Source organism: Stegostoma tigrinum, chromosome 20, assembly GCF_030684315.1.
Source record: "Stegostoma tigrinum isolate sSteTig4 chromosome 20, sSteTig4.hap1, whole genome shotgun sequence".
Lineage (NCBI taxonomy): Eukaryota > Metazoa > Chordata > Chondrichthyes > Orectolobiformes > Stegostomatidae > Stegostoma > Stegostoma tigrinum.
The window spans coordinates 38980838-39005941 of NC_081373.1; the positions used below are offsets into that span (position 1 = coordinate 38980838).

At 39.9% G+C, this 25104-nt stretch overlaps 1 protein-coding gene across 1 annotated transcript in view; it reads right to left on the reverse strand.

The window, feature by feature from the left end:
* Nucleotides 1–4116: 4116 nt before the first annotated feature.
* The window catches only part of LOC125462080 (cilia- and flagella-associated protein 46), a 216794-nt gene continuing 195806 nt past the window's right edge, over nt 4117–25104 (reverse strand). The window contains exons 53-59 of the mRNA XM_048551592.2: nt 23814–23849; nt 22544–22646; nt 20072–20184; nt 17528–17609; nt 14440–14576; nt 8184–8300; nt 4117–4595 (exon numbers count right to left, since the gene is read on the reverse strand). Coding sequence (XP_048407549.2) covers nt 4471–4595; nt 8184–8300; nt 14440–14576; nt 17528–17609; nt 20072–20184; nt 22544–22646; nt 23814–23849 — 713 coding nt within the window. The 3' untranslated portion in view covers nt 4117–4470. The remainder of the gene's footprint in view (nt 4596–8183; nt 8301–14439; nt 14577–17527; nt 17610–20071; nt 20185–22543; nt 22647–23813; nt 23850–25104) is intronic.

A 25104-nucleotide genomic window follows, 5' to 3' on the forward strand; every position in this document is an offset into this window, starting at 1 on the left:
ACCAAAAGTGAAAGCAGCGACAATGCTGTGGACAGCAAATGTTGGTTATTTAGGTTAGGGTAATGGCTAGTTTTAGGTGAGCCCATAACATGACAAATTGCTTGCAGTGAACCTCAGCAATCAGCACACAGATGCTATTGGGTGAACAGAGTCAGCAAGGTAAAGGATCTGTGCATACTCAGATGGTCGAGGGGGTGTGAGCCTCCAGGGATCTTGTGGCCATCAGGTCAGCAGAGTTTGGGACTGGGGTGTGTTGGTATTCACTAAACATTGTAAATGCACCTAAATGCAAAAAAGGCAACATCTGGCTGCGGGTTAAAGTACACTGAGCGAAAACAGCAACAAAATCAGAAGTAGGGGTAGAGTCCTTGGCATGTCTAGGGCTGACGAGAGAAACTAGAGCCAGAAAAGCAATAACTGTCAGGCCCCTAGGATTGAGTGCACCCACTGAAGAAACCACCAGGCATCTCAAAGGATTACCAATACTGGTCTCCATGCTGGTGTACTGGAGAGTTTCCTGTGTGTCTGCAGACAAAATGAAGAATTTGCACCTTCTCCAAATAAAATGGTGGATTCCCATCTTCTGCATATAAAATGGATGATTCCTGCCTTTCAAAGATAAATTGGATGAACATCTTTACATGGATCCCCACTAATCATGACCTAAATAAAAAAATCCAATTTCCTTATCGGCTTTGTTGAATCAGTTATACTGTCCTATGACTTAAATAGTGCTTCATCTTCTCTTAATGGCTTTATTGAATGTCTCTCACATTTGTGCCTCTGTAAGATAAATCTTGTTCCTTTAATAGTTTCTTGCGCTTTCATGTTTTACTTCCTGGATGAGTCCCACTATGAATGGTTTAAATACATGCTTTCTACTTTTCTCATGGTTTAATTAATGGTTCTTCTACCTTTCTGTGACCTCGGTGGTCTCCTAACTTCATTTTTCACATTAACCTTTGTCTACTTAAGCTTCTAAATTGTCCTCATAGCATTTTATTTCTGGCTGCATGACATTCCCAAGTCTGAAACTTTGTCTGAAGTCTTTAGTGGCCCTTGATTTCCCTTACTGTAGCTATGCCTTGTGGTGCCTGCTCAGTGAGGTGGCAAGCACTTCCTATGAATTAGCTTTCTTAGTCTGTAAACTTCACCCTTTTTTAATGTTTTCTGTACATCCACCAGCGACTTTAACATTATTCTTGGATCCCCTGATGCCTGCTCACTCTCTGGCTAAACTCAACTTGGGACTGCCACAGATCATCAGCATTCAATTCAATCTGTGACAGACTTGGTGGGCCTTCTAATACAGTTGCATAGGGTTTCTAGCTCAGTGTTGTTACTTCTTGTCTTTTACAAGGTCTGAAATGTTTTTTCTCCCTTAATTTTAGACTCCTGTCTTGTTGAATTACCAGGAACAACTCTTTGGCTCTTCTGAAATGCTCAGCTCATCATTCATTATTATCTATAAAATACAACATTGGGAATCTTTAAAGGAAATCTGTTTTAGAAGATAATTCCGCCATTGTGGAAGGCATAAAAGGTTAAGGTGCAAGGGAAGTATGATGTGTTGAAAAGTGTGCTGTGAGGTTTTGTTATGAGCATTATACAGTGAATGAAAGAATGTGTCTCAAATTTGATATGTTCAAAGAATCCTATCTGTAGGCAAAAGGCAGCTTTGAGGCAAAAGAACTTTGGAGCAATTGAATACTTAGTTGGCTGGAATTTGGTGTACAATACATTCTTCTGCAGTAATAAAAGGTGAAAAAATGAGGTCATCCTATAGCAGACTGATAATTTTTTAAAAATTGTTTAGGTCATTAAGATGTAGTCTTGATTTGCAATCCAACCTTGGAATCATAGACTCATTGAGGTCTACAGTGCAGAAACAGGCCTTTCAGTCCATCATGTCTGCACCAGTCAAAAATGACCAACTAACTATTTTAATCACATTTTCCTGCACTTAGCCCATAGACTTGTTTGTCTTAATATCATAAGTACACATATAAATATTCCTTAAATGTTATTAGTTTCTCTCTCTGCCACCTTTACAGGCAGCGAGTTCTAGATTCCCACCATCCTTTGGGTGAAAAATCTTTTGCCTCACACCCCTCTTAACCCTACCTTAAATCTATGCCCTTGCAAGTTGATCTGTCCGCCAAGGAGAAAGTCTCTTCCTATCTATTCTATCCATGCCCACCCATAATTTACACACACCAATCACATCCCCTCCCATTCTCCTCTGCTCCAAGGAAAATCAATCTCCCTTCATAACTAAACCTTTCTAGCTCATACAGAAATCTGGTAACTCTCCTCTGTACTCACTCCAGTACAGTCACATCTGTCCTATAATGTGGATACAGTTTTGGAGTAGATCTGTAGCTCGGCTTGTGGGTGTTGAGGTTGGTTGGCTCACCGAGCTGGTTTGTTGTTTTGCAGACATTTCGTTACCGTGCTTGGTAGCATGAAGGCTTCATCAGAGACTGCACTGAGGATTTTACCAAGCACGGTGATGAAACATCTGTAAAACAACAAACCAGATCGGTGAGCCAACCAACCTATAAAGTGGATTTCAGAACTGCACATAATACTTTAGCTGAATCCTGACCGATGGTTTATACAGTTCTAGCATAGCCTCCCTGCTTTGGCACAATGCCTCAGCTACTAAAGGCAAGCAATCCATATACCTTCTCAACCACTTTATCCCCCTGTCCCATTAACTTAAGGGGCCAGTGGATATACACACCAAAGTCTCTCCGACTCACTTTAAGTTGTTGCTCCATCCTTAAACAATAAGATACGTGAATTGTCCTGACAGTTGTGAATGTCCATATTTAATGAGGCATTTGCTTGGGATCCAATACAGTCCACAATCCAAATCCAAAACCTGTATGATTTTCATCAGCAATCTCAACTGCTTGATTGCCTCTACATTTTTAAATATTGACTAAAAGTTCATCAAATGCTATTGTTGTACGAGGCATGACACGAGTCAGTGACAAAATAATAATTACCCAAAATTAATGGTGCCGTGAGGAAACTTTAGTCTTATTCAGTTTAAAATATTTATTGCCAGTTGTGATTATTCTTTTGGAAACTGGTCATAATAGGTAAATAATGGGGGTTTCTGCTGGAGTTAATTTCAGCACTAAGCCCATAGTTTAATTTATTAAATTGTCTAAAACTTTCACTAAAATAATCAGGGAGAAAGAAGTCCTGGATTTCTTCAGATAGTGAATCAGCAAAACACATTCCTCTGAGCCAAGAGAACAAACAATAACAGTTTTTTCCTTAACCCAAATCAGGTCCAAAGATGCAGACAAAACATACAACATTAACATGCTCACCCAACTTACAGGATGTGCTGCCATTGGTGTTTTGATGCATGCAGCTCTCAGTGCTTAGTTCTCATCAGGTAGGGGAGGTACAGTGGAATTTCTTTACCTGAAGAGTCAAATTCTCTGCCACATAAAAGTGTCAAGAACCAAATCATTGAATGGTTTCAAATTAGATATCTTTCTTCGAACTAAAGAGATCAAAAGGTATGGACCAAAAGCAGGAGCAGGGTACTGAGTTGGATGATCAGCCACTTTCATATTGAATAGTGGAGCAGGCTCAAAGAGCCATATGGCCTACTCCTACTCCTATTAACTAAGTATCTATGTTTCCATGACACAGCTTTAGGCAGTTTTGGGATAATCATCACTCAAATAATATGTTCACACATTACAAGACGTATTAGTACCTTCAAACTGCTAAAGTTGGGCTTCTGAAACCTTTTCCCCAACTGGGACAATACTTGGAAGCTTGAAAATTGTCATTACCTCTCAGTGAGACATGACGGTGCAGGTTGATGTGATGGGGGAGTGGGAGAGTAAACCTGAAGAAATGGCTGGGGCCTGAGAGAACAGGGGATTGTCTGTCAGAGCAGATAAACTCAAACTCAAACACAATGGCTATTGCCACATCATGACAGCACTTCTGATTAAAAGAGCCACACCAGGGGTGATGGTATACCAGAGAGGAACCAGAATCAGATATTCTTGCTGTTGATATTCAGCCACTGCCTTCTAAACCCCTTGCAACAATTGGTGAATTAATCAGTGTACAGAATCCTTTGTTTCCTCCATATCATTGGAATAATTTTAATACAGTACTTGGTAGTGAAAACACAGAAGATACAATATTTGGATAAGTAAACATTTTTATTACAGTTTTGAAATATTTTATCATTGCTTTATACATCAGGTAAATACTTCTACCTACTGCATTTTCTGATCCACATTTATGACATTCTAATGTCATTCTATACTCAGATTGAAAAATTATTGGTCCAAAGTATTTTGGACTGGTGAGGTTGAACTAGAACATACTTTATGGATCAACTGTGTACTGATTTCTAGCAGCTTACAGTGTAAGAGGATAAACATTTTTTGTAGCAGAAGATTTAATACTTTGCCTTTCAATAGACTAAGTGACAATTAGATTTGGTAGTCCATAAAGGATGAAATTAAAAGCAGTTTGCAAACTGTGTAATTCTTCTGAATGATCGCGTGCCAGTGAAGTAGGGTGTCCAGATAAGGAGTCATCTTCCACTGCAGGGAAGGAAAAACAGAGATCTTAAAAAATGTAACCAAGCAAATTATCACAACTTAATTGAAATAGATTCACATTTACTCCCAATAAATATGTGAAAATAGATGGCAATTAAAATGCCTGGATCAACAATTATTGGAGAGACACTAAAATAATATTGATAATCATGGGATGCTAAACCCTGCATAAAAGATGTAATGATAAAATTCCATATGTTGGAAGTCCCCACTCCTTCAGCATCAACAGGATCCAGCCAAGTCTACTGACATTCTGTGAGATGAGGTATAATGGACATTTGCAGGGTATCTGAGCTCACCATGGAGGGACCCATTCTGGAGTTGGAGTCTGGAAACAAACATTAGAAGTTTTTTTTTAAAGCAAGACCTCGACACAGAAAGCTGTGTTCACACTGTCTTCCAATTTCGGAGGGATGCAGACAATTTCACCCTACGTTTCTTTTTTATGCGTACTTCCACAGTGCTAATGGTGGCTTAGGGAGGGGTTACCCTGGACTCCACAAATATCTGTGCATTTTGGGGTAAAACTTTGAGTTTGCACTGAAACTCAATGAAGCAGTTAATGCTGAGTCTTGACATTTAAGGAGTTACAGTAACACCATTTACTTTTTTTAATCATGGCTTTTCTTTTCAGAGAAACACAGTGATGCTCGAGTTTCTGGTCTGTGTGGACAGCAGGCAGGCACTAGAGATGAAATAGAACTCACCCAGTGCCTACATATCCTGTGCAAATAAGACATCCCATCAATGCCATTGTCAATTTAATGTTTAAGGCACAATTATTGGTCCAAAGTATTTTGATTAGATTAGATTAGATTAGATTCCCTACAGCATGGAAACAACCCCTTTGGCCCAAAAAGTCCACACCGCCCCTTGATATATCCCACCCAGACCCATCTCCCTATAACCCACACACCTCTGAATACTACGGGCAATTTAGCATGGCCGATCCACCTAGCCTGCACATTTTTGGACTCTGGGTGGAAACCGGAGCACCCGGAGGAAACCCACGCAGACACGGGGAGAATGTGCAGACTCCACACAGGCAGTCGCCCGAGGGTGGATTCGAATCCAGGTCCCAGGTAGCAGGGCAAGTCGATAAGAGTGGTCACCTAAGGGAAAAAACAAATTCACCTACCAACTCTGAAGGGTCTGATGTAAATCTCATTAGTAAGTGGCGAGAGGTCTATTTGCATTTATTTCAGGCAATGTTGTTCTCTCAATGGCCTGGTTAGCCTAAGCCTTGACCTCCATGCTTTCTGTACCACCCCCTCCCCATTTTCTTTTCAAATTCAATAATCCAGTCGGCACTGTCTCCATATGTTAACTCATTACCAACATTGGACTGTTCTTTCAGGCATGACTTTATGGAAAATAATGAAAGTAACTGATTTGGTGATGGATTCCTATAGTACGAGGCAAATGGGTGTCCAAGTATATCCTTTGTGGATTAGATGCCCAATAGCCGTGTCCTGACCGCCCAGTGAAGCTGCCAACACGTTGACAACAATGAGAGTTGCAGGAACAAGCGGCAAGTTAAATCATCAAGTACTTGTCCTGATTTTGTCTGTAATTGTCAACAACTAGTTCTGTCTGTGCACTGGAGAATAAGAAAATGCACATCATTGAGGTGAGATGAAGTGCTAATAGCAGGCAAATAAATGCAAATAGACCTCTTGCCACTTACTAATGAGATTTACATCAGACCCTTCAGACTTGGTAGGTGAATTTTTTTTCCCTTAGGTGACCACTCTTATCGACTTGCCCTGCTACCTTCAGGGATCTGTGGAAGAGGACTCTAAGGTCTCTCATTGTTCATCTACATTTCTCAGAATCTTATCATTTATTGTGCAATCCCTCAGTTTATCTGTTCTCCATGAATGCACTACTTCATTTTTCTGGCTTAATATTCATTGGCACTTATTTTTCTGACCAAACAATCTATTGATAACTTACTGCAGTCAACAGTTTTCTTCCTTTCTGTTAATCGCCCAGCTAGTTTTCACAAGCTTCTTAATTATACTCGCAATATTTAGGCTGAAATTCATAGCTATACTCTATGAACAACAACAAATCAGTACTGAGTCCTATGAAATCCCACTGGGAGCATCCAGTCACGATAACACACATTGCCCACGAAGTTTGTTTTCTATCACTGAACCCATCAAATTGATTGCTTTCCCACAAGCTTTTACGTTTCTGAGCAGTATGCCATGTGGGACCTTGGTAAAAGCCATACCAAAATTTTATATTTCCTAATCAACCTGTTCAGAGATACTATATTATGCCTGTAGAGCAGGTGTGACTTGTATCTGGGCTAGTCCCCAGTAGAGTCTAGATTTAGGAGTCCTGCTGTTTTTCTTTGAAGAAATCAATATATTTGTTCTGAACTGTCATTATCACTTCCTTAAATGTTTCCAACAGCTCTGAAACTGATTGATCTTCAAGCAGCTATTTCCAGTTCAGTTTTGCAAAATCACAGTTTAACTGAGTAACATTTGCCCTTCCCCAATTTAAAACTTTTACTTTTGATATATCTTTATCTTCTACCACAACGATTCGAGATCTAAATGTATTATAATCACTGGTCTTAAAATATTCTTTCACTTGCCTAGCTTCATTTCCTGAAACCACATTCAGAACTATCCGTTTTCTTGTTTGTCTTACTTTATACTGCCTTAAAAAATTCCCAATGTATTTTAAATATTCAGCATCCTCTACACCTTTCGAACTGATTTGCACCTAGTTAATATTATCTATAATTGCTGCCATACAGGTTCTCGCTTCTGAAACATTTTCCTGACTGCTTTAGGGTCTATTGTACAATCAGTACTGAGTCCTATGAAATCCCACTGGAAGCATGCAATCACTATAACACACATTGCCCACGAAGTTTGTTTTCTATCACTGAACCAATCAGTGGTCCAGCAGTGTGGTTTTCCATTTTATTTTTCTTGCTTAGATCAATCCTAATACCTCATTTGAGACATTTCTAGCACGTCCTGCCTCATTGCTATCATCATTTCTTCAAATAACATTGTAATTTCTTCCGCACTTTTATCCTCCTCTGTATTATGTTGAGCTGCCACTCTGCCTTTTCCAGAGATAGATGTGATACCATACATCTAAGTCTCTATTAGTGCTTTTAGCTCAGTTTGCTTGTTAGACTCCTTCCTTTGACATGTATGCTTGTAATCAGTGAACAACTTCCTTTTATCTACATTCTCGACTTTCTTGTATTGACCTTCCATGTTCACTCTCAAATTTTCTGACTTGTTAAAATTTTGCTTCACCCCTTTCTGAATCTACAGTCCAGTTTCCATCCTTGTGTCAAGTTAGTTTAAACAATTCCACCAGCATTAGCAAAACACCATATCGCAGGTCCTGGCCCTGTGAAAGTTCAACCTATAGAAATTGTACATTTATCCCATCTCCTCCTACACCAGTCCAGATGCCCCAGAAACCTAAAGTGTTCCCTCCCACATCATCTCCTCTGCCACATGTTCAGTCGCATGAGCCCCTGACTTCCACACTCATCAATTTTGCAAAGTAAGACAACTGCTTACAGACCTAAAGCATCTGAATTCTTAGGAGGCAATTGATTATCATTTGTACGCTCATTTTCTGCTCCAGATTTGATTATTTCAAGAATTGTCTGGCCAGTTGTCTTGCCAACTTCCAACAAATCTAAAAACAAACATGATCATTAATGGTTAAAATCATCACTCAGTGTGTTCATATGCTAAAAATATTAACACGTCCAAATAGAAACTCAGTATTCAACATGGTTCATTAAAACCTTATAATTTGTAGTCAGTGAAATATTGGAAGTAGTTAATTTACTCAGAATAATGCTTGACATTGGAAAATGTGATTCTTGGCACTAATATTTACATTTAATCTAAATGCAAACCAAGGAAGGGTGAGTGATTGCTTTTTGTCACCTAATGTCAGGAATACCTTGTACATATTCATGTAGTGTAGTTTCAAAGTCATCCATGAAGTAAAAAAATGCAGTTCCTATTCTTAAACATGTTAATAATATTGCTGTTTTTACTAAAATTGATGGAGACTTCTTTTCTTAAGAAATTTGTATAATTATCCCAGGAAATTTTACTCTACTGGTTCCTCAGTGCACATTGGTATTTGATCATAACTTTTTTTATACATCTGTGGATTCTAGGAGCTGGTAAGGAATGCACTAGATTAGTTAGGCAAACAGTTTTGAGGAAGGGTGAACACTTGCATAAAAACTCAGAGGATCTGTTTTTAACCTTAAATACCCCTCAGATGAGCTGAATTTCTCCATACCCACTGGAAACCTGACAAGGACCACTGAACTTGGAAGCTGACTCAAGTAGCACATGCAACTACTCAAAACAAGTGGGTTGCTCATTTATAAAGTAGTTAGTAAAAAAATTCATTCCCAATTTTAGCTGGTGGAGAGAGAAGACTTGTTCAGCAGCAGATCCACTGAGTAAAATCTAAGAAATAGCTTTATTAAATATTGACATAGCTAGAAGCAGCATTTGATGGGAGACACAATTGTAGATCAGTTCATTTAGATCCATATGCTGTTGTGATTGGAAGATTGCCAAGATAGTTCTGATCTTTGAATTTGTCTTTGTAGCATTTTTTGATTCCCTTGCCAAGGATATTAAGTGAGAAAATGCTACAAGTGGTTGTCGTGGAGGGAGTGTTGTAACAAAATACTGATATAGCATGCTTTTATGTGTGGTCATAACTAATGTGATGGAATAGAGGGAGTTTTCAGGATGCTTACAGGGGATAGGAGTTGGACAGAAAGGATTGTTTCTATGAATTGCTGGGTGAGCTGGAGAAAACAAGAGCTGCACTGTCACTATTCTTGAGATGGTAGAAGTGTTTCTGATGTGTTTTAATGGTATTGCCTTGTAGCTGAGAATCTCACTTCACATGACGTAATCATCATGTCTCAGGATCTTCCTCTCACTGGCTGGAAGGAAAACGCTTGTGGAATTCATTGCCACGGAGCGCAGTGGAGGCCGGGTCGTTAGATGCCTTCAAGGCAGAGATAGACAAATTCTTGTTCTCACAAGGAATCAAGGGCTATGGGGAGAGGGCAGGGAAGTGGAGTTGAAATGCCCATCAGCCATGATTTAAATGGCAGAGTGGACTTGATGGGCTGAATGGCCTTACTTCCACTCCTATGTCTTATGGTCTTATGGTCCCCCCTCACTCTGTTCTATTCTAAGGGGATCTCCTGGGAGGTTGCAAATGAGCTTGGGATTCTACATAATTTATCTTTGAGGAGTATCTTCCTCCACCATCAGCAACAAAATAAGCTAAAGGCTTTCAGAGATAGTAGGAACTGCCGACGTTGGACAATCTGAGATGACAAGGTGTGGAGCTGGATGAACACAGCAGGCCAAACAGCATCAGAGGAGCAGAAAAGCTGATGTTCTGGGTCTGGACCCTCCCTGACCCGAAACATGAGCTTTCCTGCTCCTCTGATGCTGCTTGGCCTGCTGTGTTCATCCAGCTCTCCACCTTGTTATCTAAGCTAAAAGCTTTATTAGGTCTCTAAAGGCTAGGAGAAAATTATATCCCTGGAGTGGACAGTTTGAGATTTATAGCCGAACATAGTTCAGTTTCAAATATTATCATGTACTTGAGATTCATAAACCCTCAGGATCCAAGTTACAGAAAACTGTTCTCAGAATTAAATTCAGAGGGATAACCAACTAATTTTCTACATTACGCTTACGAAGAAATTAGACTGGCATTGCATTAAATTGTTAACTTCAGTTCCCATATCGTCCGCAATTTAGCAAATGTTCAAATAACTCAAAATCAAAGGACAAGACGATGGACAGAAGAGGTGGGTTGCCTTGTTAGTAAGAAATGAATTTAAATTGACAGCAAGGAGTGATGGAATCACAAGGTGTAGAATGTATGTAGGCAGAGTTCAGGAACCACTGAGGGAAAAAGACAGAAGTTACGTACAGGCCTAGCAGTAGTCAAGATATGGGGAAGAAAATGAATCAGGAGATATGAAAGGCTCTATTACAATAATCATAGGATCTTCAGTATGCAGGTGGACTGGGGGAAAATCAGGTTGGTAGCAGATCTCAACGAAAGGAATTCCTGCAATGTCTATGAGATGGGTTTTGGAGCAGCTTGTGGTTGAGCCCACTTGGGAATAGGCAGTTCTGGATTTGGTGATGTTTAATGAAGCAGACAAATTAGGGAGCTGAAGGTGAAGGAGCTCCTAAGAGGCAGTGATCATAATATGATAGAATTCACCCTGCACCTTGAGAGGGAAAAGTTGGAATCAGTATTACATTTGAGTAAAGGTAACTCAAAAGACAAGGGGAGCAAGGGGGAGCTGGCCTGATTTGATTAGGAGGAGAGCCTGACAGGGAAGATCGTAGAGCAGCAATGGCAGGAGTTTCTGGAGATAATTTTGGAGGCACAGCAGAAATTCATCCCAAGGAAGACTACAAAGAGGAGGATGAGGCAACCATGTCTGACAAGAGCAGTCAGGAAGATCATAAAAGCAAGTGAAAAAGCATACCATATGAAATGGCAAACTGGAAAACTAATATAGACTTGGGTAGTGTTTTGGAACAGATGGACCTAGGGGTGCAGATACATAATTCTTTGAAGTTTGCATCATGTAGAGACAGGATGGTTAAAAAAGGCATTTAGCACGCAGGCCTTCATTGAGTACATGAGTTGGGAAGTTATGCTGAGGTTGTACAGGACATTGGACAGGCCTCTTCTGGACTACTGTGTCCAGTTCTGGTCACCCTATTATCAGAAGGGTATTATTAAGCTGGAGAGGGGTCAGAAAAGATTTACCAGGACATTGCTGGATATGGAAGGTTTGAGTTAAGAAGAAAGGCTGGATAAGCTGGGACCTTGTTCACTGGAATGTAGGGGGTTGAGTGGCGATGTTATTGAAGTTTATAAAGTAATGACAGGATTAGACAGAGTTAATGGCACTTGCCTTTACCTTGTTTGGGGCAATTTCAAGACTGAACAGCATATTTTTAAGGAGTTTGGAGAGAGATTTAAAAAAGACATGAGGGCAAAATTTTTACACAAAGGGTAGGTTGCATGTGGAATGAACTTCCTGATGAAGTGGTAAATGTGTGTACAATCACAACTTTTAAAAGACATTTGGATAAGTACATGAATAGAAAAGGTTTCAGGAACATGGGCTAGGAGCAGGCAGGGAGGACTAGTTTAGTTTGGGATTATGTTTGGCATGGACTGGGTGGACTGAAGGATCTGTTTCTGTGCTGTATGGCTTGATGATTGGGAAGCCTTTAAAAACCAAAAGAGGGTAATTTAAACAAAAACTGTGGGGTAAAATGAAATGATAATAAGCTAGCAAGTAATATTAAAGAAGACTGCAAGAGTTGTTTTTGAAATTTAAAATGTAGGAGAGACAAGAAAGAACATTGGATAGCTGGAAACTGAGAGGGGAAAAGTTGTAACAGAGAACAAAGAAATGGTGCAGGAAATGAATAGATCAATTGCATCAATTTACACAGCGGAAGACACCAGCAGCATACGAGAACTTCAAGAGAGCCAGGGGCAGAGGTGAGGCCAGGTTACTGATTATATGTAAAACAAAGCGGGATTCTTGATTAGTGAGGGGATTAGGGTTATGGGGTGAAGGCAGGGGAATATGTTTCTCAACGCTAGCTATGACTGATTGGCAGAGGAGACTCAATGTGCTGAATAACCTAATTCTGCTCCGAGATCTTATGGTTTTATAATGGAAAGGACTATCACTGAGATGGCATGCACTGATAGCCAAAATGCTGTGGGCTTATTATTGGGCAGGTGAGGTTATAGTGGGCCATTGGACTACTAGATTGCTGGCATGATGCACTGTATGAAAATGTCTCAGGATTGCAACCTCCCCAGTTGTCTACAACACCTAAATTCTGAGGCCCTCCAAGTGGTCTAGGAAGTTGATCTGAATGTTTCAGCTTCTTTTCTGAGTCCTATTCAGCATCCTTGTGTAAGGATGCCTTATAATCCATGATGTCTTCTTCAGCTAGAACTTGTCCCCTCTACTGCTCGAATTTGTGCAAGTTGTAGCAGATATTCACAATTAGTGCGAGTCTGACTGGTGCATATTGCGGAATGCTACCTGATTAGTCCAACCATCTAAATTTCACTTCAACAAATAAATGTCTGTTCTTCTCAACAGTGAAAAAAAGGGTTCCTCATCAATGTTATCAGCCAACTATTCAGTAGATACCTTAGTGAACTGAGAATATATTCTGCTCATGGGATACAGCTCATACAACTGCCACATGACCGTTAAAGGAGTGAAATTCCTTGCAATTCAGGAGTGCTTCTGCCTGGCCACTGGAACCCTGGTGACATGTGGTAGTCAATAATTTCTTGGACTTTGGGGAATCCAATCATGCATCCAGAATCTATGGATCTATCGGATTGATGCCCACAAACATTTTAAGTTTGACGTGCTGCTGGTGCCTGGGAGATGCTGCATGTGTCTCCACTTGTAGCATGGATCAAGTCTGAGATGAAGATATTCAGGGCCACTAACCTTGAGAGCCACCAGCATCTATGCAAGCAATTGGAATTGACCTGTAACACCAGGTTGCATTGAATTGTCACTGTCTCTCTGGACTGCATTCACTGTACTCACCGACACCCTAACAAATGAGAGGCCAATAACCTTAATCAGATGACAAAGGGGGATTTTTCCATTTCACTCGCTACGTCCTGTTCATGTTGCTATTTCTTGGTATGATGACTTTAGAAGATGTCATAACGCCCTACTGTACACCCCTGCCCCACATGAGAGGCCACCTGTTTTGACACTAAGTCTCAGGCTCTGACTGAAAACCAAAGGCCAGGGATAAAATTTATTCTTTGCTCATTTTTATCAAAATTGGTGCATTTTATAGATCAAAAAATTGAAAATTTTTATTTATGTCATTAAATTAAAGAAATATTTCAAAGTTTGGTATGGAAGGAATTCATATCCACAATTTATTGAGTTGAAACAACTCAAACTCTCTGTATGTAAGACTTTCATAGTTAGCAGAGACAACAGACAATGTCATTGCACCTCCAGTGAAAAAAGTGCCAGTAGTCTTAGATAGTCTGCTGCTTTAACTTGGCTGTGTGAAGGGGACAGGGGAATGAAAGATCACGTTTGTTGAAATTAACAGTATACTTCATTCCACTAAGATCAGAGATCAAACTTCAGAATTAAAGCAGGTATTAGGAGCTTGCATCGAAATGTGGATAGTATATACATAAATATTCAGGACATGCTGAAGCCAGAGGCTAGTGCCAATAGATCAATACTCCCAGCTGTTGCTGAATGTCTACACAGAACAGCAATGACCAATGCTAATCAAATGCCCATGTTTCTCCTGGCTTGCAGCTGCAGTGGGGCAATTTGAAAATAGTTCCAATCATGATGTTTTTTCTCAAAGAACACAATTCAAACACCTGATTGCAGGGTGGACACAAATGAGATGGAAAAGTGCCATTCTAGTGGTACTACGCTTGCATTCAAAATATGGGGATATAGTTCTGAAAAAATTCTTAAATCTATTTTCATTAGAGTTAAGAATATTAATAAACCTATAAGAGATATTTAAAAGTAGAAGAATTATAAGGAAATATGCTAAGAACTTCACACAATGAGAAAATTAAAGAAGATTTTATGAACCAAGCTTTACATCAAGTTTAGGAGGTGGGAACTGCGCCGTTTTTTATTACTTGGAATTAGCTTTGCTTAAAAATGGAATATTAAAAGACTGCGCAAAATACATGTAACACTTACTTTTCGCAAGTTTATTAAATGTTTTGGCATTGTCGCGAAGTGTACTATGCCATTGATTCATCATTATGGAGCGTACTCCAGTCAGGCTTAGGAGTATTGCTGCATCCATTTGTTTCTCCATTGACAACTGCATTGCACTGCAAAAGATTAAAGAAAAATTGAATGAGAAAATACATGGATAATGATGTAGTGAGGGAAAAAGCCTTTTTAGACCAAGGATAGTGAAATGTTCACAATAATTCCTCTTAACTGTCCAAACAAACATTGCATGCTGCTCTGGTGGCAATCTTTATGTTGTTACTACTGAAAATTAAAATAGTTTATAATGCACTTCTAGTTGTGCCTCAATATCCAGCCTGCTATCATTGACAAGTGAAACCATTCTCCTACATCCCCAGCCAGCAATTGATACATCAGTCTGTGACTAAATTTTACTGAAGATCTTTGTGGTGCTTAATTCAACAGCTTCTGGCGATTACTGATAAGCTATGGCAGGATCTGTCTACGGTAAGTTTGCCACTTGCGTAATTAAAGGTTTCAATCTGGAAAACTGTGTCAGAATAATGTTGAGTGAGATGCATGTAGAATTGGTTGTAGATTGTTCTGTATATTCCAAACTGCAACAATGGCATCTATTTGACAATCTAGGATAATCATCCTGATATGACCCGTGCACAAAGCAGGACAAATCCATAAAGCTAATTACTGCTTGAGAAAAAGTGTGAAATTGGCGAGAGGATGCTCATTTGAAGAGCCGGTGATGAATGGTTTCCTTCTGCACTGTAAGACTCATGTGATTCTTCCTCATTGACCTACTTCTGCTCATCTAAAGTGATAGAAGCGGTCATCACAGGTTCTATCAAGCAATACTTGCTTGGCAAAACTCTCATCAGGGAAGGCAACGGCCTAGCTGTATTATCGCTGGACTGTTAATCCAGAGACCCAGATAACGTTCTGGGGACCCAGGTCTGAATCCCACCACAGCAGATGGTGGAATTTGAATTCAATAAAATATCTGGAATTAAGAATCTGATGATGGCCATGAATCCATTGCCGATTGTCAGAAAAACCATGTTCCATCTGGCTCACTAATGTCCTTTAAGGAAGGAAACTGCCATCCTCAGCCAGTTTGGCCTACATTTGACTCCAGATCCAAAGCAATTTGGTTGACCCTGAATGGCCCTCTGGGATTAGGGATGGGCAATAAATGCTGCCTAGCCAGTGATGCCCTCATCTCATAAATATCGGAAAAAAAATCTGCTTGCCGTTGCTCAGTTTGGGTTCCTTCAGGGTCACTTAGCTCTTGGCCTCAGCACAGCCTTAGTCCAAACAAAGGAGCTGAATTCCTGTGGTGAGGTGACAGTGGCTTCCCTTGATATCAGGACCACATTTGACAGAGTGTGGCATCAAGGATTTCAAACATAACTGGAGTCAGTCGGAACTGGGGGGAGATTATCTACTGATTGTAATTATAGCTAGTACAAAGGAACATGGTTATGGTTATTGGAAGTCAGTCAATTCATCTCCAGAACATCTTTTCAGGAGCTCCTCAAAGTTGTTTCCTGGGCTAACCATCGTTGTCTGCTGCATCAATAACCTTCTCACCATTATAAGGTCAGAAGTGGGGATATTTACTGATGACTGCATAAAGTTCAGCACCATTTGCTCAGATATGAAGCAGATCCCGTCCAAATGTAATAAGTCTTGCAACATCTCCAGGTTTGCATTGACAAGTATTATGTGGCATTCTTGCCTCACAACTGCCAGACAATAATCATCTCCAATAAGACCAAATCAAACCATCACTCCTTAACATTCAATAGTATTAGCATTGCTGAATCCCCCACTATCAATATCCTGGTATTTCGATTAACCAGACATTGAACTGGACTAGTCATACAAGTACTGTGGCTACAAGAACAGATCAGAGCCTGGGAATCCTACAGCAAATAACTCACCTCCTGACTGACCAAACTCTGTCTATCAACTGCATGGCACAGTTCAGGACTGCAATAGAATACTTCCCATTTGTCTAAATGAGTCCAGCTCCAACAACACTCAATAAGCTCTACACCATTCAGGATAAATCAGCCTGTTTGGTTTCCTTGATCAATGATTCCAGCAGCAGCTTGTACTATCCACAAGAAGCACTGCAGAAATTCACCAAAGCACCTTCTAAACATACAACCACATTTATTGAGGAGGACAGTGGTAGCAAACGCATGGAAACACTGCTGCCTGCAAAATCCCTTCCAAGAAATATATCGCTGCTCCTTCAGTATGACTGGGCCAAAATGCTGGAATTTCCGCCCTAACAGCATTGTGGAGTACCTACAGCAAATGGACTGTCTTGGTTCAAGAACACAGCTCACCGCCAGCTGCTTGAAGATAACTAGGGATGGGCAATAAATGATGGCTCAGCTGATGATGCCCAGATCCCATGAATGAATAAGTTAAAACAAACAAAGACTGAAATTGGCAGAGTTTTGGTCTCAGAAAATCAATGGATTTGGGTAGAAAGGTTCAGTTGAGATAGTTAAGCCATGATTGTACTGAATGGCAGAATAGCTCAAGGAGCTAAGGTGTTTACTATGCTCTTGTCTTGCCTTTAGCAGTAGATTAAATTTCAGGCAGTTGGTGTTGATCATTGAACTGTAGCTACCAGTCAATGTAAAATTGAGATAATGAAATGTGAGGCTGGATGAACACAGCAGGCCCAGCAGCATCTCTGGAGCACAAAAGCTGACGTTTTGGGCCTAGACCCTTCATCAGAGAGGTTCTATCATGATGAAGGGTCTAGGCCAGAAACGTCAGCTTTTGTGCTCCTGAGATGCTGCTGGGCCTGCTGTGTTCATCCAGCCTCACATTTCATTATCTTGGATTCTCCAGCATCTGCAGTTCCCATTATCAATGTAAAATTGAGGCTTTGTTTCTGATGGGGAAAGGAAGTTGCACACAGCCTCCAGCAAATTTGTACTTAAAAAAGGGCAATGCATAAACATTCCAAATGACACGTTAGTGCAATTCTAATCACGTTTAAGAAACATAGACAACTTTTCTAACTATATCAAATTTTCAAATGCATTACCTCTTTGGTCTGTCCAGAACGGACTGATGACGAAAACTTTGACATGTTTGAGCCAGATCCAGAATAATCATTAACTGGCATTCTAGGTAAACAGATGTGACATGATACAAGTCAAACTATCAGTTAAAATGCTAAAAGTTAATGTATGTTTTATTATACAATCTGTTAGTTGTGTTATTCTTTCATATACTACTAATGTCTACGCTCACAAATACAATTTATGCCAATGCTAGACCTTATAGTTTCAGTCCCTCTTAATTAAATTGCAGAGTGGGAAATGATGTTGTTCTACGCTGATATGATGAGCAGAACCTTTGTTTTGGGATAGTGGCCCTGATATTATGCAAATTGCTAGATCCCCACCTTGTCTTGTATCAGTATCAGATAGCCGATGTGGTTTCTGTTGGGATAATCTATCTGATCTCAGGCATCACATTTACTGTCTAGTTGAGGATAAGTGGGCAAGCTCCCAAAATCAAAGGATTGATAGGAGGACCTCCACCATTGCTGCCTCACCTTCTGGAAGTGGCAGCTGCCAATGCCTGTAAAAGAAAGGACACCTCCAGGGGTGTAAAAGAAAACATAAAAATGGCAAAACTGCTTGGTTATCATTAATCACGTTACAGAAACGTGGTTGCAAAATTTAGCAATACCTGTCAGGTGGTGTTTCTGAAGGCAGCAAGTGCACTTTGGTAAGAGAGAGAGAGGTGTTCTTTCCAGTTGAGTGAATGGGAAGACTATCCAGCTTTACCAAGAGGCCTTGTTGGAAGTCTCACAGGGAATCAACTGCCAAGGAGCAGAACTTTAAAGGAGAAGCCACTATCTGAGACGGTGTCACATCATTCTAAAAGACCCTCTCCAGCACAGACAGTTTCAGGTCTGTGGGCATTAGTTAGAAAAGGTGGAACCAGCTGGTGAGAATGGCACAGAAGTATGCATGCAAGCATTCAGTGGAGAAACAGAGAGATGCAGTCAAGGAGTGGGGAATACTTCAGTGACAATAAGTTTCTTATTGATTGCAGTTCCTGGAGTTTACACCAAGGTGGTAGGTGCTAACAAGGGCATGACATGCGTAGGCATCTGTCAAGCCTTCCACATGCACAGACAAAGGGGTAGTGGCACCCACCTCTCTGGCCTGAGTGCAAGGCCTTCTCCATTGACAGAATAATGACTAACGTGTAACATTACATTCAATGAGATACATGAGATACATGAGATGAGTGTGTGTGCTGGCCTACACACAGCTGCCTCAGCACGGAACTCTGTGGAGGAATACATCTACAAGATGGACACAAAATACCTTAACCCATTCTCATGCACTCAACATGCAGCAAGGACAGTGGACATTGCTAAGGTGGTAGAATAGGTGTGAGAAGCTCAGGGGTACTCCTTTCAAAGTGCCAGTCGTGCTGATGATGGCTCAACAACATTGCATCAAGTCATGACATCAGAAGCAGCTTCTGCACAGGTAGCAAGTAAACCTATGTTTTACCATTCTTGGTTTTAGGCATCTAAAACTGTCATCTGAAGCCACAAAACAGAAAAGCTAGCAGACCGTCTCCACTTCAGCTGCATGTGCTGGATACCACAAAGTATAACCACTTGCAAGTGTTCACGTAAATCCAGATGACTACTCCTCGGTTCAAACACTGAATGATATTTTGATGTATGATATGAAAATTTTGTAATAACATATCAAACAAAAAAGTCTTGATTTGCACTTAATATCATCTTGATTGCTTATTTCAGCATTAATGGGCCGTTCTGAGCTGGTGCTGTCTTGGGAAAGAGGTGATGAATAGGTCTAAATTGGAAATGGGTAAGGGTGCATAAATACCCGAGCTTAAGGTCATGATGGCCTGATTAGCAGGGACAAGAGAGGTCAAAACAAAAATAATTTGAAAACCTACTATGACAAAACATCATGAACGCATTGTCATGCAAAGCAGCCAATTCGCAGCTGTCTGAGGGACCGGAAAATTTTAGCAATTTTTATGGACTATTGGTGACATTCAAATGCCTCTAGGTCAGTTTGAGTTAAAAGAATGAGGCTGAACTGTTGCAGATGTGTTCAGCAAAATGTACATTACCTCAACTGGAGGGCCCCATTACTGTTCCTGATTTACGTACAAACAAAATGATCAGAGAAAACAAAAAGGCATGATAGTATTTTAAATGGTATCATAATTGTACAAGAGAACTGGATACGGAGAGAAACTTTTTCCCAGGATAAATCTATTGAACTGTTATTTTTTCCTTCTGATATTCAGTCCATTATCTCAAAGTGCGTCTTTTAGGATAAGGTGTTACACATAGAATATGCAAGCCTTCAGTGCCACGTATCCTAATGTGCCCTGCCAGAATTCAAATTAGCATGGATAGGAGAGATCCTCGTCCTGCATAACTTCTTTTGTATAAAGCAACTGGAAAGAGCTCACATGAGACAATAAGAACTTTCCATTAAAACATTTGAACTGTAACTGACATGAGAAGAATTCTAAGAAATTTTAATCATACAACTCAGTATAACAAGACCAACTGTACCTGGAAGATTCATGGTAATGATTTTTGAAGGTAATACATTTGCAAGAAAACGCTCTGTTCCATAAAAGACAAATGCATTGCAACTTCTTAGCATTTCTTCCCAATCTGCATGACTGAAAGAAGTAAAATGCTATTGATTATTCAATTGGAAAATTAAAATGCAAAACTTGAAAGGTAAGCGTTAACAGAAATTCAGAAAATAGTTACAGTGCAACTCGCTAAATCAAATATTTACTGTACCTCAGTATAACAAGGTGTAGAGCTGGATGAACACAGCAGGCCAAGAAGTATCAGAGGAGCAGAAAAGCTGATGTTTCAGGCCTAGACCCTTCTTCAGAAATGGGGGAGGGGAAGGGGGTTCTGAAATAAATAGGGACCGGATTCTCCAGCTTCTGCAGTTCCTATTATGTCTGATACAATTTTAACCCCACGGCAAAGCCTCTTCTAAGGATGCCTACCCTGAATAAGTTACCCTCCTCCCTCCAGAACCCCCCCCTCCCTATTTATTTCTGAACACCCTTCCCCTCCCCCATTTCTGATGAAGGGTCTAGGACCGAAACATCAGCTTTCCTGGTCCTCTGATGCTGCTTGACCTGCTGTGTCCATCCAGCTCTACACCTTGTTATCTCGGATTCTCCAGCATCTGCAGTTCCTATTATCTATATTTACTGTACCTCGTCAGGAAGAATGTGTCTAACTTTGGAGGATAATATATTGCACTCAACACTCATACTTTAACAAATATTCCTACTGAAAAAGCCATAGATTGCAATCAACTTTTCTTTAAGAATTCAGAAAGTTCATCTCATTGTCAGGCCATGCACAAATGAAGAATGGTAATCAGTATAATCTTTTATTCATCAGAAAAGTGATGAAAAGGATTGTTCAAAGTACAATCAAGCAGCATTTACTTAGCTTTACCTGCCTCACTGATGCTTAGTTTGGGTTTCACAAGGACCACTCAACTTCAGATCTCACAATGCTCCAATCATAGACTAAACAGCTCAACTCAGGAGGTAAGGTGAGCGTGACATCAAGGCATTTAACCAAATGTAGCACCAAGGAGCCCTGGTAAAATTGAAGTCAATCTAAACTCACCAACCTCTAATGCTAAGTAGATTTTTAAAACATGCTCCTAAAAATGTGGTCTGAATCTTCTACACCGTGACAATACCGAGCACAGTGCATTGGCGCACAAAAATTCTCTCCAACTGACACAGACATTTTTCTGGGATCTTTTCGGGGGACAACTTCTCCATTCATTGGAATCACATCTAGCACAAAGGAAGACGGCTGTGGTTGTTGAAGACCAATCAATCCATCCCAGAGCATCCCTCCAAGAGTTCCTTTGCAGAGGGGCCTTACTCCAACAATGTTCAGCTGCTACATCAATGATGGAATACAATTCTCCATCATGAGGTGAGCAGTAGCAATGTCTGTAGATCACTGCACAATATTCACACTGTTTGAGATTCCTCAGGTACCAGAACATATGCAGCAAAACTGGAGCAACGTTCATGCTTGGCCTAATAAGTGGCAAGTAACACAAGTACTGGGCAATTAACATCTCAGAGAATCTAGCCTTCATCACTTTGAATTCAATCACATGGCCATTGTTAAATCAGCATAAAGGGCATTACCATTGACCAGAAGCTGAACTGGGATGGTTACATGAATACTGTGATTACAAGAACAGGTCAGAGGCTGGGAATTCTGCAGTGAGTAACTATCTCCTGACTCCCAAAAGTTTGGTCACTGTCCTCAATGCACAAGTGAGGGGTGTGATGAAATATTCTTCACTTGCGTCAATGAATGTGAACTCAACAACACTCTCTAAAAGCTTGAGACCATCCAGGACAAAACCACCAACTTGATTAGCATATATACACAAACATTTTAAAATTAATTTCTCCCAGTCCTGAATTTCAATGGCAGCCGTGTATACCATTTACAACATGCACTGCTGCAGCTTAACAAGTAGCTCCTAAACACACAACTCTCATCATCTGACCGGATAAGGGCCAATGCTTCATAAGAACATTACCACCTACAAATTCTCTGGCAAGCCATTCACTATTTTTGGTGTTGGAGGAAGACAGGACATACTCGATCCCCCCAAACCCTTTGGCAACAAAAGTGAATGAGTGTGATGGGTAGTTGCATGATAGATGGATTAGGCATATGAAGTGGATGGCTGGATTATTGAGTAGGTGGGTGAAAGAGGCGAAATGGTACTGGGCATCAAGATATTAAACTGTCTAACTATCCAGGTAAGTCCTGTGTAGCTGTTAAAAATATGCTTTTTGCGGTATTTAATTTGTATCAAATGCAATAGGAACTACAAAGGCAAACAACATGGAAAGGAACAAGCAACAGAGTAGAATTGAAGATGTAATTCAGCATTCTTTCGGGACACTCACCTTCATTATTGCAACTTTTGACAAAACTCAAAAAATAAACAACTCAACATACCTTGGGACGTATTCAATACCCATGATTCCATCCCAGCGTGCTGTGAACTTTGAAGAATATTTTTCTATAATGTCTGTCATTACTTTCACAGGACTGAATGCTCCTAAAAAGCAAAGCAATTTAGCTGACTATAGTCCAATTCTAATTTTTTTTTTAATAGTGTGTTTAATAATTTTCAGGTCACAGTACTCAATTTGATTCATGCAGACATACAAGTAGTTCATCTTAAACATAAGATTACTTCAATAATTATAGATACTATAGGTAAAGTTTGGTGCAGAAAATTTCTTGTGACTCAACTTTTAGGAAAGAAAACCAATTCTAAGCAATCTCAAGCACAGCTACCCAAATAAATAATACGACAACATGCTTCAGCCTCAAGCTTAAAAGAACACTGGGGCTATGTGAATTTGACAGGCTTCTAGTTCCAACTGTCTTGCAATTGTTCTTTATGGATGATGGCTACACAAGTGAAAGTAGATCTTCCCAACTAAATATTAGCTACCATAGAAAGTCTACTCAGAATGATCCACAATTCAGCGCTTTTACTATATTCCTTTTTATTGGAAATTCCAGCATTTTCAGTTATTTCAGGCTGACATTGTGAACAAAGACATTCTTACTCATCCCCTGTGGCTTCTGGTGTACATTCATTTTCAGCTGTAATATGGCCTCTCATGTATGGCAGACTGGTCTATTTACATGACTATCCCTTGTTTTTTGCAGCCAAGCTAAAATTCATACCCATTTAAGCTGAAACGCCTGAAACTTTAATCTAATTAACTCACACTTTTCTTAATAATTATAACTTCTTTTTGTACTAAATGTGTCAAGTACTGGTCTGAACACTTCAGGCACTACAGTCCACTTGGTTTAAAAACCAATAAAATCTCAATTAATTACTTTAGAGAGCATCTGCAAATAAACTTGAGGTAATAAGAACCACCTCAAAACATTCTAACATTAACTGACATTTAACTAATTCATAATAGTTGTATATTATATAATAGTTATATTATTTCCATAGAAGGACCTAAGTAGTACCCTAAAAACACAGGGCATGTTGTTATCAGCTAAACATTTTAACTGTACTTTATTAGAAAGCTCATACAAAAAAAAACAAAGGAAATCAAACACATTTGACTGCTTCACTAAACGTTTCTGTCAGGATTTCAAATCATGATGGATGTGATCAGATGTGGGGTTCCCCTGTTGCTTTGAAACCCAACATACCGATTTGCACGTGAATGTACATTTAAATTCTCCTTACCTGAGTCACTAGTTTCATCATAAGGATCTACAATATCTGACAAATCCAATTAAGGTTAAATAGGAGAGGACACTGCCACTTCCACCCAACAGCATGCTTTAATCTGCTTGCAGGATATTGGACACTGTCCTCCCAGATTTCCAATAAGCTCAGGTTTTCTAGCAGCAGTGTGAACATGTCAAATTGTTGTTGCCAGTATTTTAGTAATCACATCATTTCAAATGTTAAAATTATCATCTTAGTTGTGAAAAAGAAATTACAGGTTGATGTTTCACTCTGCTTTGGATGCTATTTTAGAAAACTCAGGGCAAATGGGATCTCCTTTACCTAGAGTGTTATAAGTAAATTTGACCACCAGTCACACAAAATAATTGGAACAATTGGAATAAAGGAAACAATTGAATGTATAATTTTTTTAAAAAATCACACCTTAGGAAAGGCCTGAAGGCAAGGCAAGAAAAACCACTTTTATCTGAAGTCTTTTGAGATGTAAAAGTTCAACTGTCTTAAAACAACGACAGCCCACTTAAATATTGGCCCAGCTGGAGTCATACTTGGTCCAAAGAAGGAAGGCTATGTTTGTAAGAAGCTAGTCAGCTCAGAACATCAGTGCAGAATTATGATGGATGTGATCAGATGTGGGGTTCCTCTGTTGCTTTGAAACCCAACATGCCAGATTTGCATGTGAATGCACATTTAACTTCTCCCTTAGGGCAGTGTCCTTGCCCCACAAATCTTAGATGCTTCATCAATTACTTTCTCCAGATCATAAGATCAGAAATGAAAACATTTGTTGATCATTGCACAAGTGTGTTCATATGCAAGACTTTGTTGATAATTCAACCTTATATACGTGCCACACAAGTTCCAGAGTCGTGAGTCACAGCACAGAAACAGACACTTCAGTCCAATGAGTCCATGCCAAACATAATCCTAAACTAGACAAGTCCCAGCTGCCGGCTCCCCGCCTATGTCCCTCCAAACTTTTCCTAGTCATGTATCCATCCAAATGTCTTTCAAACATTGTAATTGTACCTGTATCCACCACTTTGTCAGGAAGTTCGTTCCACACACGAAACAACTTCTGTGTAAAACATTTGCTTCTGATGTCTTTTTAAAAATTCTCTCCTCTCACCTTTAAAATGTGCCCCCTACTCTTGAAATTCCCCACTTTAGGGAAAAGACAATTACCATCAACTCTCTCTATACCTCTCATTATTTTATGAACTTCTATCAAGTCACCTCTCAACTTCCAGTCTTTCTTTCTAACTCAAACCTTCCATACTTGGTA